This window comes from Sylvia atricapilla, chromosome 11 (assembly GCF_009819655.1).
Source record: "Sylvia atricapilla isolate bSylAtr1 chromosome 11, bSylAtr1.pri, whole genome shotgun sequence".
NCBI classification, from domain to species: Eukaryota; Metazoa; Chordata; class Aves; order Passeriformes; family Sylviidae; genus Sylvia; species Sylvia atricapilla.
This window is the reverse complement of record NC_089150.1, coordinates 19,833,329-19,850,213: the sequence shown is the minus strand read 5'-3', so window position 1 is coordinate 19,850,213 and position 16,885 is coordinate 19,833,329. Positions and strand designations below refer to the sequence as shown.

General features: G+C 43.1%; 1 protein-coding gene across 4 annotated transcripts in view; it reads left to right on the top strand.

The window, feature by feature from the left end:
• The window catches only part of IQSEC1 (IQ motif and Sec7 domain ArfGEF 1), a 272,859-nt gene that overhangs the window by 236,062 nt on the left and 19,912 nt on the right, over positions 1-16,885 (top strand). For all 4 annotated transcript variants that reach the window (XM_066326971.1, XM_066326974.1, XM_066326972.1 and 1 more), the window contains 4 exons: positions 11,557-11,718; positions 12,950-13,072; positions 13,793-13,959; positions 15,532-15,671. In XM_066326971.1, coding sequence (XP_066183068.1) covers positions 11,557-11,718; positions 12,950-13,072; positions 13,793-13,959; positions 15,532-15,671 — 592 coding nt within the window. The remainder of the gene's footprint in view (positions 1-11,556; positions 11,719-12,949; positions 13,073-13,792; positions 13,960-15,531; positions 15,672-16,885) is intronic.

Here is a 16,885-nt window from a genome sequence, read left to right as displayed (position 1 = left end):
TTCCCTGGGTTTTGCACAGCAATTAAACCTGGAGCAGTCAATGCTCAGTGAGCCTCAGGCTTGGTAAGAGTCCTTTGAGTCAGCTGCAGAAGAGTGGAGGGGAAAAGTGAATGGAAAAAGTGCCCAGGCAGCAAGCAGGGGTGAATGAGAGCATTGGAAGCTGTCAGGTGCTGCTAGTGACACATCAGTGGGAGGCTGAAAGTGAAAAATAAAAATCAGGAACAGACAGGAATAGCGGCAGCTGTCTGAGACTGATCGAAGTGACCTTGCTGCATGACTTGCACAGAGATAAACCTGTTTTCTCTATTGTGGTGAGGTGATGTGCAGCTCCTCAGCAGTGAGTGCTGCAGGACAGGACTCTGCAGAGCTCCAGGCAGCACCTCTGAGTGGCCTCTTTTGCTCTGTGTGATTTCCTTTTCCCCGCTGCATTTTATCTCCAGCGTTGAAAGCGAACTGAAGGTTGTCATTACCTTCTGCTGAGTCAATGCGATTCTATTGATTTCTCAGACCCCAAATATCCCACATGCCTTTGGTTTGGATGGTGGCCCTTCAAGTCTGAGGATTGTGACATTTTTGTTAATGTGCAGTGTCAGGTATTGAGCTATCATAGAGTGTGATGGGATATAAGTCTGTAAATTCTTTTGAAAATAGAGCTGGAAAACCTTCAAAGCTTTATTCTTGTGAAAGCTCAAGAGTCTCTAGAGAGTGCATCAGGTGGGATTGCAAATTGCATCTTGAGGTGAGTGGTCAGTGCAGTGGTCAGGTCAGTGCAGCAGAGTCACTTCAGTGTCTTTTCACCACATTATCTTCACAACACGTTTATGATCATAAAATGAAGGAGCAGGGGGAGTGTTGGCAGCAGCTCTCGGGAGGATGTGTGCTCCACCCAGGAGGAAGCGCTGAAAGAAGTGGCTTTGAACTTACCTAGTACAAAAAGGCAAGTTTTTTTCCAAATGTCTGCATCTACCGGAGGAATTTTTAAGGATGTCTGTTACAAGGAGTGCAGGTTAATTTCACCGTGTCTTTGAAATCTTCCTTGCAAATTAAGATCCCAAGCCTTAATTAACAAATGTCCTTTCTCTGTAGTACATGAATCTTGGCTGAAATGCAAAGAATTAAGAACGTTGTAGAAGTGCATGAATTGCAGCAAATACCTCTGCTTTGTTCAGTACAAGTGCTACAGGGATGAAGATTTTAAAAGCCCAGAAAGTCACTATCATCGCAGTGGAAATTTCAATTTTTAGCTTTTCTGGCTTTCCTATTTTAATAATAATTTTCAGAAGCTGAAGTGCAGTTTTCTTATCAGAGGCTCTTTGTTAGGATAGGCAGTTATGGGTGGGGTAAAAGTTAGGCACAGCTGGTGGTCCAGTTCACTTAATCACTGATGGATGTAAAATATCAGTAGTACCATGCTTCCTGGAGAATGGAGCACACAGGACATTGGGAAAAAATTATAGGCAATTGAAAATTACTTTTCTGGGAGTGCTATTGGAAGGTGTCCCTGCCCATGGCAGAGGGTTTGGAAAAAATCATCTTCAGGCACCCTCCTAGCTCAAACCATTCTGTGACTCCCTGATTATCCTGGAATTTTCTTCAAACTAATTTGGCCTTTAATTTGGAGCCTTAGTGTTGATGAAAACAAGTGCACTCTTCGAAGATGTTTTGTAGCAGCCAGTAAGTTAGGAGGTGAAGTATTCCCCAAAATGGAATGATTTCTGCCAAAGAAATTGCAACTGAGTACCAGCTTCTGTGCCTTGCCGTGGCTGTGAATGGCAGCAGTGATTCCCCCCTGGCAGAGGGCTGGCAGTGTGTTCCCATTCATTCCTCCCCAAAGGAAGGGTTGCAGGTGCATGCCCAGAGTGCAGCAGCTCCCAGGGAGCCTTGGGCAGGCCAGCTGTGTTGAATTAGGCATTTTCTTCAGTGCAGTTGGAAAGGGATGTGGACTGGAAGAATTGTGCTAGAAACCATTCCTCCCTCACAGGCAGAAGGAAAACGCTCCCTAGAAAGGTTTGTTTTGCAGGCTGCGAATCCTGGCAATGCAAATCCAGCCTTTGAGACTGGTTTGCTTATAAACAAGGCTTCAAGAGGCCTTTTGACTGCTGCTTTAAAAAGAAAAACATGGAGAAAAAAAATGAAAAAAAAGAGCTGTGATTTCATTCTCCTGTTTGTTTTGACTGCAGGCTGGAAATACCAGGTTTACCAGTTAGTGCACCCCGTGCTGGTCGGATTTTCAGGTCTCATCCTGCTACTGATGCACTCAGTGATGGTTCAGAGAGATTAACCAGAGCTGGTGTTGAACCTGAGCAGTGTGAGCAGTGTGTCCTGGCCGTGGCTCAGCAGTGTGGGCTGGCATTCTGTGAATTGCCACAGAGCCTTGTGCCACCGGGGGATGACAGCTCTGGGGCCCTGCCAAGAGTCTGTGGCTGCCAGGTGTGTTTGTTGCTAACACTGCCTGGGGTTACAGTGTCCCGTGTCCCCTGCCCGCGGTGACACCCTCGGCAGGGCCAGGGCAATGCCTGCTCAGCACTCCTGGGCACACAGCACAAACACCTTCTGTGCTCCCAAAGCACTGTCAGCAAAACGGGCACTAACATCAGAGCGCTTTGAAAACTTGTTGCAGTTGTGCCTGGTGTTTTAAAAGATGGGAGATAAGGGTTGGCATTGCTCACCCTCCGTTTTTAATCTGGCAGAGCCTGGAGTCACGTTTAGTGTCTCCTTCGGGATATCAGCTGTTGGAAGGGGCTGTGAATGGCCCTCCCAGCTGGCAGGGTTCCCGTGGCATTGTGCTCCTTGCCATGGGAGCCAGCCTTGCTGACATTGCTGGTGAGGAGAGGCTGCTAAGTGCAGCTCAGGGGCTGTTTCACCGCTCTCAGCTTGATGCCAGGCCATAGTTGAGGCTTTACATCCTAATCCTACATGTACCTCTTGGGGGTACATGAACGTGACACCATATTACAGTGCTAGAACAGAGCAATAATTTTACAATAAATTTTCCTAGATGCCTTTCACCCCCCCCCCACCCCCTTCTTTTGTCCTCTTTTCCTCCCTGGAAAGGGCAGTGACAGATGGAGAACTGTTCCCCTCGTGTCCTCAGTGCATTACAGTGCTCTGTGCTGAAGAGTTTGCTGTAGCTTCTTTTATAACGGGCCATTATCAAGGTTCCTGCTCTTCCAAAGTTCTCCCAAAGGATTTATTGACAGAGATAAAAAGGCTTGAGTATCTGTTTGCAATATGCAATGATGTATCATCTTTAGCCCTGAAGGCCCTACTGGCTTCCTTTATTGCACGATGGGGATGCTTTTATTCCAATTTAAAACCCACTGTTGATATGAATTGGATACTAATTCCAGGAGCAGACTTTTCCTAACATTTCTATATTCACTGCAATATTAATTTAAGAAGGTTTTTATTTTACTAAGCAGATATGAGAGGAATTTGCTGAGTGCTGGTGGGATTATACCAAAGATAATATTACAAATTACAGTTTCTAGGTAAATTCTTGTTGGAAATCTGAGGCACACAATAATAACATTTGTGAGAAGGAACATTTTTCATTTTCCATGAAAGCACCTTTAACTGTTCAACAGAGGTATAAGGTTTCCATCCTTTTCCATCTCCAGGTAGAGACTGAAGGTAATTTGGATTCCTATGTCCTGTTAAACTCAGAAAGTGCTGCAAGCTTGGTTTCTATTTGGAATCCTTAAAAGTTGCCAAATGTTACTTACTTGGTTTTTAACAAATAGTTTTGCAAGTAGTCATTAATGTAACTTCTATAATGAATGTGCTAATCTAGTGTTCTCAATTTACACCCATCCTAATCGTTCTTCCTGCATTGCTGAGAGTCAGTCTCATGACATCCATTCAGCATTCTGGTCTCTAAACATGTGCTTTTGGACTGTCAACCTTTCAATTGAATTTGAAAGCTTATTAGAAAGTTTCTCATGATTTTAAATTCTCCAAATACAGATTTAGTAGGAGGGAGAAGGTGTTAATCATACTGAGCTGGTTTTCATTACCTTTGAACCAATTCTTTTATTTTGCCAGCTGATCCCTAATACCTTCAGTGATTTTTTGAATGATTCGATAGAAGGAGGAAGGGGGAGAGAAGAGGCTTGGCCAGGATTTCACAACAGAGCCATTTGCTGTCCTCGTGTGTGTGCTGAGAGGGACTTTACTGTTGTTGCAACATCTGGACTGCAGATTATTCAGGCGCAGACGGTTCCAACAAAAATTAAAATCAAAGCACTCCATGTAACTTGTCCTCTAACATGCCGAGGACTTAGTAAGAGGAGAAGAATGTTCTTAGTATGACTCTCATTATTTCTAAAAACATTTAGCCCTAAGTGAGAACACCCAAAGAAAAAAAAAAGCTTTGTGTGTTTTGCTTTGTTCTGTGCGTGTTTTATCTTCTCTCCCGGAGGAGCCATTTTTCCTCCTATTTTTTTCCAAAACAAGCGCTTTGATTTGCATACATTATATCCCATCCAAACCGGCTGAAACGTAGATCCAATAGTAAATTGAAGCGCCGGGTTCAAATATGGACACGGGGATCCCTTTTTTTGCCATTAAAAGGCAACCTAAACTTTCCCAAATGCTGGAAGCGAATGTGGCTTTGCTGGAAGGAGCAAGAGCTGAGTGTGAGTGGCTTTGGATCCCTGCAAGAGCCATTACCTCATCCCTGCCTCCAGCTCCGGCTGCCCTTAGACATTCCAGGCACATTCCTGCCTCCCTGCTGCGTGCCAGGAATGGGAGCCGAGCTCTGACAATGCCTCCTGTTGGAAAAGGAGCCCGTGGATGGAGGGATGTCACCGCCTGAGCGGCTCCCGGCCAGCGGCTCATGGGACTCCGGCTGCCAGAATTGGAATTCCTTCTGTCCGAAAACCTGCAGCGGTCGAATTTTGAGGGTGACAAATGTGAGCAGCTGCCTTTGCAGGAATGCAGGGGACAGGTGGAATAGGGACCTGGGGAGGCGGCGAAGGAAAAAAGAGTTCGGGAAAAGGGAAGGTCCCATTAACTCTTCCTTGTCTAACAGCTCCAGTCTACCGACTGAACTGGGGGTTTGTAGGTCGTAAATGGCAAATGAGGAGATCTTTAAACTGCACTTGCACAAAAGGTATCCCTTTCAAGGGAAATGGGACTGTCAGAGTTTCCCGGTCTTACTCAGCAGAGTTGCAGAACTTGAAGCTGAAGTGCTCCTGTTTGGTGTAACTGCGGTGAGGGTGTGGAAAGAGGATTTAGGGCAGGGACACGAGAAGGCACAAAGACAGGCGCTGTTGCTTAATTTAAAGGACACAGTCATCCTAAATTGTCGTTCCTGACAACACTTGCATAAACACGAGGGCAATAGTGAGCCCTGGCACACAGTTCTGGGAGAGGCAGCCAGTTTTCCATATGTCTTGTCCCAAAGTGGAGTGTGCTTTGCTCTGCTGGCAGCCAGAGACTTCTGTCCCTGCTCTGTGAGAAATGCACTGGGGTCAGAGGAGGTGAGAACAGCCTCACAGAGTGTTTTGGTCCGTTCATTTAACTAAAATAGTTCCTTCTTACTGCCTTCTTTCTTGTGAGGAAGGGAGGAGTAGGGGGGACATAAAAGCAGGCTGCCCACTGCCAAGAGAGGGAATAATGAGGAGGTAGGAAATGCTCTGGCACGATGACTCAGGGCTGTTTCCACCAGCAAGGACATGTCCAGCTACTGCATTGCCAGTGCTTGGGGTGTGCCTCGTGTGCCTCTCTGCTCTGTTCCTCAGAAATTATGCTTCTTACACAGGAAAATCCTTTTTCAGAACTAGCTTTAAACTCTGTTTTACCTCTTTTATTAGAATGAGCCAGACTTTCTGCTCAGGGGCCTTTAGGTGCCTTTGATACACTTTTTTTACCCTTTTTTACACTTTTTACCCTTTTATTATCAGCTGTCATTCAGGCAATACTTCTCAGACCAAACTAAACGTCCAGTAGCAGTAATCATGTTCAATGTATAATTTCCTAGCACCTTGGTAGGAAATTTCTGTAAAGAAACTGGTTGGTCAGGCAGAAAGTCATGGTAGAACCACGTAGGTCAGTTGCCCAATTTAATGAAAATACACAGAGTTTCCTCCCTTTATTTTGCTCCCCCACCAAACAGAACTGGGCACTGAGATCACTTCCTGGTGAATTCTTTCCTTAGTGGCGTGAGTAGAAATTCACTTCTCATGAGCAGAGGTTACTCCAGGTAATTTGATGTGGTTGCAAGTGTGCCCTGACCTTCCCATCTGCAGTGGGAGATCTTGAATGAACTTCAGAGAATTAATATCCTAATGTGGGAGAAATCATCACCACTGGGGGCAAACTGGAGTGCTCCTCCCCAAATCCCAGGAATAACCATCTCCCCATTTCCATGAGATGCAGAGGGGAGAAATGTGCACTTTCCTGGCTTATTTTCCTGACCCAGGGATTTTTTTCTGGTAACTACCAGAAGATGCAATTTACAGCCAGTTTTTCTTTCTCTTCATTAAACAATTGTGCAATTGAGAAAAGCACAACTTTTCAGGCATCCCACTCGGTTTCTCTCATTTTCCTCCTCTCAATCCCCTTTGGCCTCACCATGGAGTGAACTCTGATGACTTGTTTTGGCACTAGTTTTGGTAGTATTTTAAGGATATTGTTTTTTTCCTTCTAAGCCAGAAGGTTTAAAATAGACCTAGGGATTCTTTTGGCTTCACTGCAGCAGCAGTGGGCTCTTCAGCAAAAGCAAAGCAAGAAATACAACTGTAGAAACAAAACTGAGCTATGTGCCAGACTGAAGAGAATGTTCAACTAGCTTGTTCTTGCCAGCTTGGTTATTTAATAATATTTAACTTCTTAAATGACTCTAAGAAAAGTCTTAGATTCTTGCTTTTAAAAAGCCATCCCTGTTTTTTAATGTTGAAGTGATGCTTATTTTTGTGACGACTGTAAATATTTTCAAAATGAGATCGCTGGTATCAAAGGCAAACAGGATTATTATTTTTTTTTTCAGAGGGCTGGCACCATAGCTGCATTAAACTCTCCACCCCTCACATGAAAAGATTTCTTTGGCAGCTGTATGTTTGTGAAGTGTTCCTGTTTGTAGTGGGTTTCTAACAGCCTCTAAGAAATGTTTGTACTTCTGGTTTGCTCCTTTTCAAATTGTCTCAGTTTCCCTGTAGCAGAAACAAGGAACCAACAATCATAGGTGTGCCTTCAGAAATGCTAGAGTTCTGGAAGTTTCATCCAGCTTCTCACTCTCAGTCAGGCTGTTAGAGCAGTGTGTTTGTGGTTATTTACACTGTTCATAAACCCCTCCTTCAATTCAGATCATACTTCTGGCATTGCTGGCTATTGGAAATCTCCTGTGTTCATCCATTAATTAATGCTCTCATTTTACAGCTCTCTTAATGTCTGAGCTGTGTAAGGAAATGCAGAGATTTCATGTGGTTTGGGATGTTTGTAGGCTTTACATGTTTAGCAAGTCAGAGATAAGCAAGGCTTTATTCAGCTCTGTGCTGTGGTTTTGTGGCAGGTTTCCTTTGAGGCAGTGCTTGTTATTCCATCTCTCCTCCTGGCTGCTGTGGACACAGGCACTTCATCCATGCTATGGCTTGGATACTACAAATGATGGTGCAGCTGTGGGGAGAGCTTGACTGGATTAAAAAAAAAAACAAAAAACCAAAGCTAAAACCAAACCACACTTCTAAAAAAACCCACCAAAAAACCGAAACATAAAACAACAACAAGAAACAAAAAAGAAACCCAAACCACACAAAACACCTTTTTGCCCTAGTTCAGGTTGTCAGGAAGTCTCAAACCAGCAACAGGAATGGGAAAGGGCCTGCTGGCAGTGCCCTGGAGTGCTCACCCAGCTCAGCGCTGGGATTGTCCTGCAGTCAGGACTGGCACCAGTAAAACCAGGAGATGGGGCATGCTAAAGGTGTGCTGATCCCTCTCACCATCCAGAATCCAACTAAAAGCTTTTCCTCTACCAAATTCCCTTTTCAGAACCACTGCAGTGTTTTCATAAAAGCAGAATATTAAAGATAAAAGTTTGGATATGTTTAGGAAGTTAATCAGTTTTTACCCTTCCCCTCTTCAAAGGAGGAGCTGTCTCTGCCTGGCTTTCCTGCCTTCTGCCTGGCTTTCCTGCCTTCTCAAACTCTGGCAGGCCTTGAATACTTCTGGATATGGCCAGTACTCTCTAAGAAATGAGTTTATTAAAATATCCTGGCTGGATCTGTTATTTTGAAGTTTCATGTATCCCTCCATCAGTTTTTTTTTTTTTTTCTCCCTTAGAAGTCACTTTAAACCACCCTAAATGTCTTGTTATTAATCAGTTTCTGACAAGATCGTTAGTCCTTTAATCAGCCTCTGAGAATCTTACAGAAATAATTTTGCACATCTTTTGGTGTTGTTTTTTTCTTCTTCTTTCAGTAGATCCTGTTGATCTTTTTAATGTTTGGTTGTTTCATTTTAGGTTGTTTTGTTGGGGTATTTTTGAGACAAGACGTTTTTAAACTTATTTTGGAAGCAACCTTGTAAATATCAAAAGTTCTCTAAATAAGTACATCATCAACTATGCAAGGTGCTAACGTTAGAGGGTTTATTTTGATATTAGTTAATGTATTCAAATCTGAAAATAACTGCTCTGCTTCTGCTGCTTCCTCCATTGCTATTTATAGATTTCTTATCTTGTCTGTTATTGGTCTGTGTAATTAACAAGCCATCAGTGGGAATTTTCCTAATCACAAAAGACTCTTAGTTGTAAGTACAAGATGGTCTGTGCCCAAGTCTGAGCAGGCAGAAATGAGGATAACCCAGCCAGGTGTCCTGTCCCACGTTCAGTCCTGAGCCTTGTGTGTCGCAGTGCCTTCTGCACCCAGTCACTCAAGAGAAGGTCCAGGTTTGCTGAAAAGGAAGGTTTGTTCACTTTAAAACACCTGGGTTTGCCAGCAGAGAATCTCAGGCTGCTGGTGTTGCTCCAACCTGCCCTCCCCAAAGCCTGACAGATACCTGGTGTGAAGAAACACCTCGAGAAGGAGAAAATGAGTTTCTGGTGGTTTGCAGGAGGTCAGCACCACAACCTTCACATCCTCTTGGTGCATTTAGGGAGCAGCTCTTTCAGGCTTGGCGGTAGTTGAAATTTCTGGAGTTGGAGATTACTTAAATTTCCATTATCCTATTTAGTTCTTCAGTTTCTCTGACTTTGAAAGGAGACAAAATGCTGCTTATGTTAAAGACAGAAAGGGAAGGCCCCCTTGAGTACATTTTTCTCTGAACCTATTGTTAAATTCACCTCTGAAGTAAAATTTCCTTGGAAATGCAGCACTTCAGAACACTCTGGAAGAGTCATCATTTTCTGGTAAGTACTTTTCCTGGTGAATAAGATAATGTCCCACCTGGTGGGAGGTGGGAAGGAGCTTAAAACACAGTAAACTCCTGAACCTCCCTTACTTACCGGGTGATTGATCAAACAGGGAAGGAGCAGCATTCATTCTTACAGCTTGGAGGTTATTTTCATATTATTGCTGCCAGGTTACAGCTTTTGTAACAAACTTTTAAATAATCCTAGACTGCTTTCAAATAATCCCAGACAGCAAAACTCCCTGGTATTTCACTCCGGCACGAGGGGAGTATCGATGGGAAAAGAGCTCTTGGCTTCCAGTATTTTGTAAATGGACTTTTAACTCTCTTTTGGATGCTCACCCTGCCTAGTTTGAAGGGTATTTGAATCAAGTGACTTCATATTACCAAACCAGAGACAAAGCTTCTTAGGTAAAAAAGCAGACCCTGACTTACGCAAAACTATCCAACCAGAGAGGGGCTGATGAAAAAGAAATTATTTCATCTTGGTGATGATTTTAAATGTTCAGGCTTATGCAGGTGGTAGGAATTCAAGTTGGGTTTTAGTACAGTAAGTAATGATCCAGCATTTTCTGTATGTCAAGTAAAGGTGATCTTCAGATTAAGCCATGGGTTCTGAGTGTTGTATTCTGCTTTGACTCGAGAGGAGCTCACCCGAGTTTGTATCACTCTGAATTTGCTGGACAAATGTAGCTCACTAACAAGGGGGATTGAGACAACTATTCCTGTTTTTGTTGGATGCTGTGAATTTAAATTTAGAAAGATTAAGGATTCTGAAATACAGTTTAAAAGCATATGAACATAGCAATTACATTACTTACAGAGAAGGGACTTCTGAGTAAGAAGGAGATTAACTTTAGAAGATGACCGTGTGTGTAATCTTATTTCAGATGAAAAGAGCCACAAAGCCTGATGCAAGAATTTGAGATTTGAGAACTCCCTTTTGATTAAATTATATATATTTCTCTGATCTTTCTAATTCTTAATAGGGTATTAAATATATAATAATGGAATAAAAAAGAGTAGGAGAACTGAATGATGATGTATTTAGCAATGTTATTTGCAATTAAAACCCTGGGGAAGGGTTATGGTTGTGTGATCAACCTTGCACAAAAATAGCACGGTCACCGTGTCCTCCCGGATTGATTTTGCTGGCCTTAAAGGAAGTATCTTTTAGGTCATGCAGCAAGCTGCAAACCACTGTAATGTCCACTCTTACAGGTGGACATTAGAGCATAATTCCTCATAAAACAAAGCTGATGATGGAATTACTGGTCCTGTAAAGATTCCCCTGGAATATTTTTGAAGGAGTGCTGGTTTTCTGCTGTGTGGCATTGCTGGATGATGCAGTGACTGGTTGTGTGCTGTAAGGGGGACTTTGCAGCACTTGAGAATAAAGCAGCATCTGTCTTTGTGAGCAATGTATTTTATTGCCAGCTCTGTCCCAACCCTCCTCCCCAGCGCACACTTCTGAATGAGTTAAAGTGAGTGGCTTTTGGTTTGCTTTGTTTTGGGAAGTGAAAGTGGTTACAGCTAAATCTGGAGCTGTATAAAGAGATGTAAAACACTGCAGAAATTGGGAAGCTGCTTGTCCGAGGGAGGGAAATCTGGGGCAGTGGGTGTGTTAAAGGAAGGAACTAAAAAAATCTCAATTAAATGGGAGCTACACCATTTTAATTGCTTCTTTTTGCTTGACTGACTGTAGTTTTCCCCCTTATTTTTTGTACTCTCACCTTGAAAGTGACACCACTTCAGGTGTTTTTATTCCTTAAGTTTTAACTTTCGCCAGCAGGCGGAGGGGATGTCAGGGGGCCTTTTTGTTTCTTGTTTTTCAGTAGCAGCTTTTTTCAGTTCAGTTTCTGGAAGGTACCTCTCTCCCAGCAACAGGAGCTTTTAGGAGCTGGTGTTGGGCTTTGTTTCACTGGCAAGGGAGGCTGTTTGCATCCAGAGCTTCTCCCTGGGAGGGTTCTGGAGCAGGGAATGAGTAAATACAGGCAAAGATGTGTCTCAAAGCTGTCAGCTCTTAGCAGTGAGCAATGCATTCAACTACACATTCCTGAAGCTACGCCAGCCCATCCTGCTGGGACATTGGTTAAAAATGATGCAATATATCGACCGTAATTGGCAGAACGGTTGTGGAATTTCGATCAGATGTGATCAGGTGGAATGGAAGGATGTTCATACTTTCACCTTGTCGTTTCTCTGCAGAAAGCCTGAGAAAGGAGTCCAGTACCTGATCGAGCGAGGGTTTGTGCCCGACACTCCCGTTGGGGTTGCCCATTTCCTGCTGCAGAGGAAAGGCCTCAGCAGGCAGATGATCGGCGAATTCCTGGGAAATCGGCAGAAGCAGTTCAACAGGGATGTGTTGGAGTGAGTATGGGGTGGGGAAGGGCTGGGCACTGCCCGTGGTGCTACATCTGCCGTCTCCATGGCTCGCAAAAACGCTGTTTCATTCCGCTCCTTGTCCTCTTGTCGTTCCTGAGGGTCTTTAACTGTGCTGATTGCTCTATTTTGACTCTCTGTATATGCTTTACACGCTGGAATGGGAAAAGTGGAAGTTGCAATAAAGGGAAGCCTGTGAGCACTATTGCAGGTAATAAAGTTTAGGTGAGGATTGGAAAGGGTGTGAGAAATGCCAGGCTCGTTGTTTCCTTGTGCTTTTGCATAAAAGGAAAAATACTAAAAGCAAGGGGAATAAATTACTTGCCGTTAATCTACATTAGCTACAGTGTTACTGGAAAAAAATACGAACTACTGTAATTTGCCACTGTATATCTATACATTTAAGAAAAAGCTTTTAAAAGTGGGTAGTACTTTCTGTGGTTTCTGCATCACAGTGCTGTTGCTTGCTGTGATTCATGTCTGGTCATTTCAAAACTAAAAGCTAAGCTTAAAAGAAATCTATAAGCCTCTGATTTTAAAGCAGTCTTTAAACAAAGTATTAGAATGACATAGTTCATGTTGCTGATTATATTAAAATGGTTGCCTTTTTTTTTTCTTTTTTTGTCAGCACTGTATTTTCAGAGCAGGAAAGTAATTATTTCTCCATAAATGTTAACTGAAAGTCATGGCAAATGATGGGGAGATGAGAATTACAGTAATAATGACAGTATCCAAGCAAGGTTATTTTTTTTTCTCTGCATTTAAGAAGGTTCCTAGACACAGAGCCATTTGGTACAGATTATTGTGCCTGCTGCAGGCTGTCTGAGATATGATATTTTGAGCAGTATAAACTATTTATTATTGTTGGAGGCATTATGATAGTTGATTGGCCTGGAAGCACAGAACTAATAATTACTTGTAGCAGTGGTACATCACTGACAATGGTCAGATATTTGTCATTCCAGCAGCTCTTCTGTCAAAAAACGCAAGGGTCTGCTCACATGTGAACATTCTCATCGATCTGTTATTTTTCAACCTTTCTTCACAGCTTACCTGCAATTATTGCAATTGCTGCTGAAATTTTAAAAAACAATTCAATGAACCTGTGTCAGATGGAAAATGGAAAAGTTTTCAAAAGTTTTCTCTGTTTCAAAGTCTTCCCTTTGGTACTGTGTTGTTAGAGATGAAGAGACACGATGTGAATCTGTTTCTGTCCTAGCTGTGTGGTGGATGAGATGGACTTCTCCACAATGGAGCTGGATGAAGCACTCAGGAAATTTCAGGCCCACATCCGTGTCCAAGGAGAAGCCCAGAAAGTGGAGCGACTCATTGAAGCTTTTAGGTAGGAGGTGCAATATGTCCCTCAGAAACCTGCTGCTTTGCAGTCAGACTGCAGAAATGGGGGACTTGGGCTCATCCAAGTTACTGTCCTGATTCTTTTCTGTGTCCTCATGAGCTACAAACACTTTCAAATATGTCCTGTTTGGAAGTGGGTTGCTAAGTATGCAATGGAAGTTTAATTTGCTGGTGTTGTTCACGTGTGACATTTATATAAATAGAACTTTCTCCGAAGTTCTTTCTGGCATCAGTTGAAAAGATACTCAAGGATTTTTGAACACCTCTAAGAATATATTTGGATTTAGTGGTTTATATGAGTGGAATTATAAGCCCATGCACTTTTTAGGGCATGTATACTGCTAATTTTTCATTAAACACTTCAGCAGCAGTGAGAGAAAGAGGAGTCACCTATCAGTAGTGACACAGGGCAGGGTAAGGTGGAAATCACCACATGGCAGTAAGCCAAAATCAATGCTGTGTTCTTACCTGGTGCTGGGGTATTAATCACTAACAAAAAGGGGATATAGAAGTTATTGTAGTAAGTGAAGTTACAGTGGAAGTAGGAACAAACTCCTTGCACGTTCAAGGATTGCATTATGAAAACACGTGGATGGAAAGCTAAAGCTGTGTCTGGGAAGAGAACAGGCTCTGGGAGGCAGCAGTGGGTGATTTGGTGAATTGAGCAGCATCTCCCAGCCCTGACAGGCTCCTCTGGTGTTCCCAGCCAGCGTTACTGCATCTGCAACCCAGGCGTGGTGCGGCAGTTCCGCAACCCTGACACCATCTTCATCCTGGCCTTCGCCATCATCCTCCTCAACACCGACATGTACAGCCCCAACGTCAAACCCGAGCGCAAGATGAAGCTGGAGGACTTCATCAAGAACCTCAGGGGTAAGAGACCTGAAGGGCAAAGCTCCTGAAAGCTTTTCCCTGTCGTCCTTGCAGGGGCACTCTGTGTCTTCTGGGAACAACTTCACACTGCTGTCACCCGAGTGTCATTTGGGCAGACTTCTGTCATTTCTGTAACAACAAAACCAGAATTAATTGTGTAATTAATATATTGCATTATTTTTATCTCGTCTTAGTTGAGTGGATGGATGTATTGTCAGGACCTTTCATTTTCGTAAATGACCTTTCAGGATCAGTAAAACCAAAATACTTGTGGCGTTCTGGAATTTCAGGTCTTGAAAATGAAAGTGCTGGTTGGTGATTTTATTCCCCGAGATTGATATAAGGCAGCAATGAACAACCTGTGCTTAGCAGATGTTTCAGCTTAGCAAAGTTTATGTTAGTGCTGAGATTTTAGTGTAAAATCCACAAATACTCCAAAGGCCTGATCTGCATCTCCTGGCATAATGCTGCAGTTACATTTATGGAATTAGACACAGCACATTCTCTCTGGGCTCCAGCGTGCATGCCAGCAATTCTTGGTACTGCAGGCATTTCTGCAACAGGCTACCTTGCAGCAGCTGTAGATCACAAAGGGTGGGCTGTGGAAGGCTTGGCCGTGTGGCACAGAACAGAGGTAGTTTTACTTGCTTCTGTCTGCAAACAAATTGTGTTTTATCATTGTGGTTTTTTATGGGAGGAGTTGTTGCACTGGGTGACAATATATTCTATCTTTGCTCCTGAATGGGAGATAAGAGTTTATTGCTTTAAAACCCATTTTAAAAAGATACATGCCTATCCCTGTCCCCAGAAAATCCAGCTTTAAGTCACTTAGTGAAATTGGGCTCCTTCCAGTGCTATTAAAAATTCAGGATCAGGCATTCAAGACAGGGTGGCATTTGTTAGAATGCCATGCCAATGATAATCACACAGTGCTAAACAATAATATTGGATCTGGGCTGTTTTGTTGATTTGTTTTTTCCAGAGTAAACTAGTTCTTTTTGAAAGCTTATAGGAAATATTGGTTAAATTAATTTTACTGCATTCATAAGGTTCTCACATAGGAAATTACTTCATGAACAGCATTGAGTAATATTGAGACAGAGGCAAAATGAAATAGTTCTTTTGCTTCCTCCTAGGGATGTATTCCTAGGAGAATGTCATATGGAGTTTTTAGTGTCTAAAAAGGAATTTAATTCATTGTAGCTTTAATACCAAACAGAGGAAATGTGAAAGAAAAAAAATCATACAGGAAATTAGCCTTTTTATGTCTTAGTTTTAGATGAGAGTTTTAAAACAAAAAATCTTCAAACCTGGGTGATTCTCATCATTGTCTTGGTGTATGGGCAGTGAGCTCCTGGACCAAAATCAGTGCTTCAGTCATGTTCACATCACTTCTTCTGCCTGGCTGAGGCAGCACAAGGACACACAGGAGGAGCTGGCAGGCAGCTGGCAAAAACCAGCACAAACATCCTCAGGCAGGCAGCCCCGTGAGGGCAGGAAAACAGAGAGTGCCCAGGTTTTTGCCCTGTGCCAGGGTGGGTGAGGTCCCTGCTAACAGAGCTTGTCCCCTAGGGGTGGACGATGGCGAGGACATCCCGCGGGAGATGCTGATCGGGATCTACGAGCGCATCCGCAAGCGCGAGCTGAAGACCAACGAGGACCACGTGTCCCAGGTGCAGAAGGTGGAGAAGCTCATCGTGGGCAAGAAGCCGGTGAGTGCCCTCTGCTCTGCCATGGGGCACGGGCAGAGCTGTGCTGCCCCCTAGAACTGGCAAACAGCAGAAACTCAAAATACTTCTCTATAAGCTTCACTTAAATTCTGGAGGCTCCATGCAGATGAATTTTGGTTTTGCAGTCATGGGTGACGTGATGATAGGAGTCTTAAAATCCTTTACTGTGAAGCTTTGCATTTCTGAAATATCTGTATTTTTAGGCACTTCTCTTGTTTATTTCCTAAAGAATCGAACTGCATTGTTAATGTGGTATTGTAGAGGACCGTATTTCAAAATTCACACTGTCAGTTACGGCTTCAGAATTTACAAGAGTAACAGAGAAGTTCTGTTCACGTCAGCATCTTTGTCACCTGCCTCCATGACCTGGCATTTGTAAGGGGACATGGGGTCATTTTATCTCAGGACATATCTGAAAATCAGGTCCCAGGGTTTCTGGTGCTAGTTTGAGCATCCAAAGACAGGATTGTTGTGGGAAATGTCCCAAAATATTTTGCTGTATAAATGAATCCTCAAAGCATCTGTTGGAAAAGGAGAGCGAAAAGAAAGGCCACAGCATTTTGCCTCTGATTAAAGAGCACAAAGGTTTTAAGACCAGCATTTTCCATGCTCAAAAAGGTAACTTTAATATGGGGAGGGACCAGTGGATGCTAAGCCTTGCTGAATTTAAACCTTCATGTCAATAGTCACAAAGACAGCCCAGAAAAAAGCCAAAAAACCCTCGACTTGCATGGTTTTGAAGCCATGTATCTGGTTTATATCAGCTCGAGGGAACTTCACAGCAGCAGGGTCTGATGGGCTGGGGGATTTGTTCTTGAGGAAAAGGACATGGATCTCAAGATTCTCCCTGTTACTGTTAAAGGGCTTTGATTGTAATCCCTTCTCAGACAAGCCTTAGTCAGAGCATGGGGAAAGGGAATGAGAGACCGCCAAAAATCTAATTTTGGTCTATGTCCAGTAAAGAACATACTGAGGAGATCTCTCTGGAGTAGCAGCAGAAAGCAAGCAAAATTTTTATAAAAGCTTGTACCTATTTTTGAGAAGAAGGGAAAGAAATATTCTGAAGTCAGTGTTCAGGCACTTAATATGAAACTTTGTTTCTGTAATTGGGGATTTAGGTTTATATATAGTCTTCTGTGGGAGATGGTTTTTTTCGTGTTTCTTTTTTTATCCAGACATGTGGCAATTCAAATCCT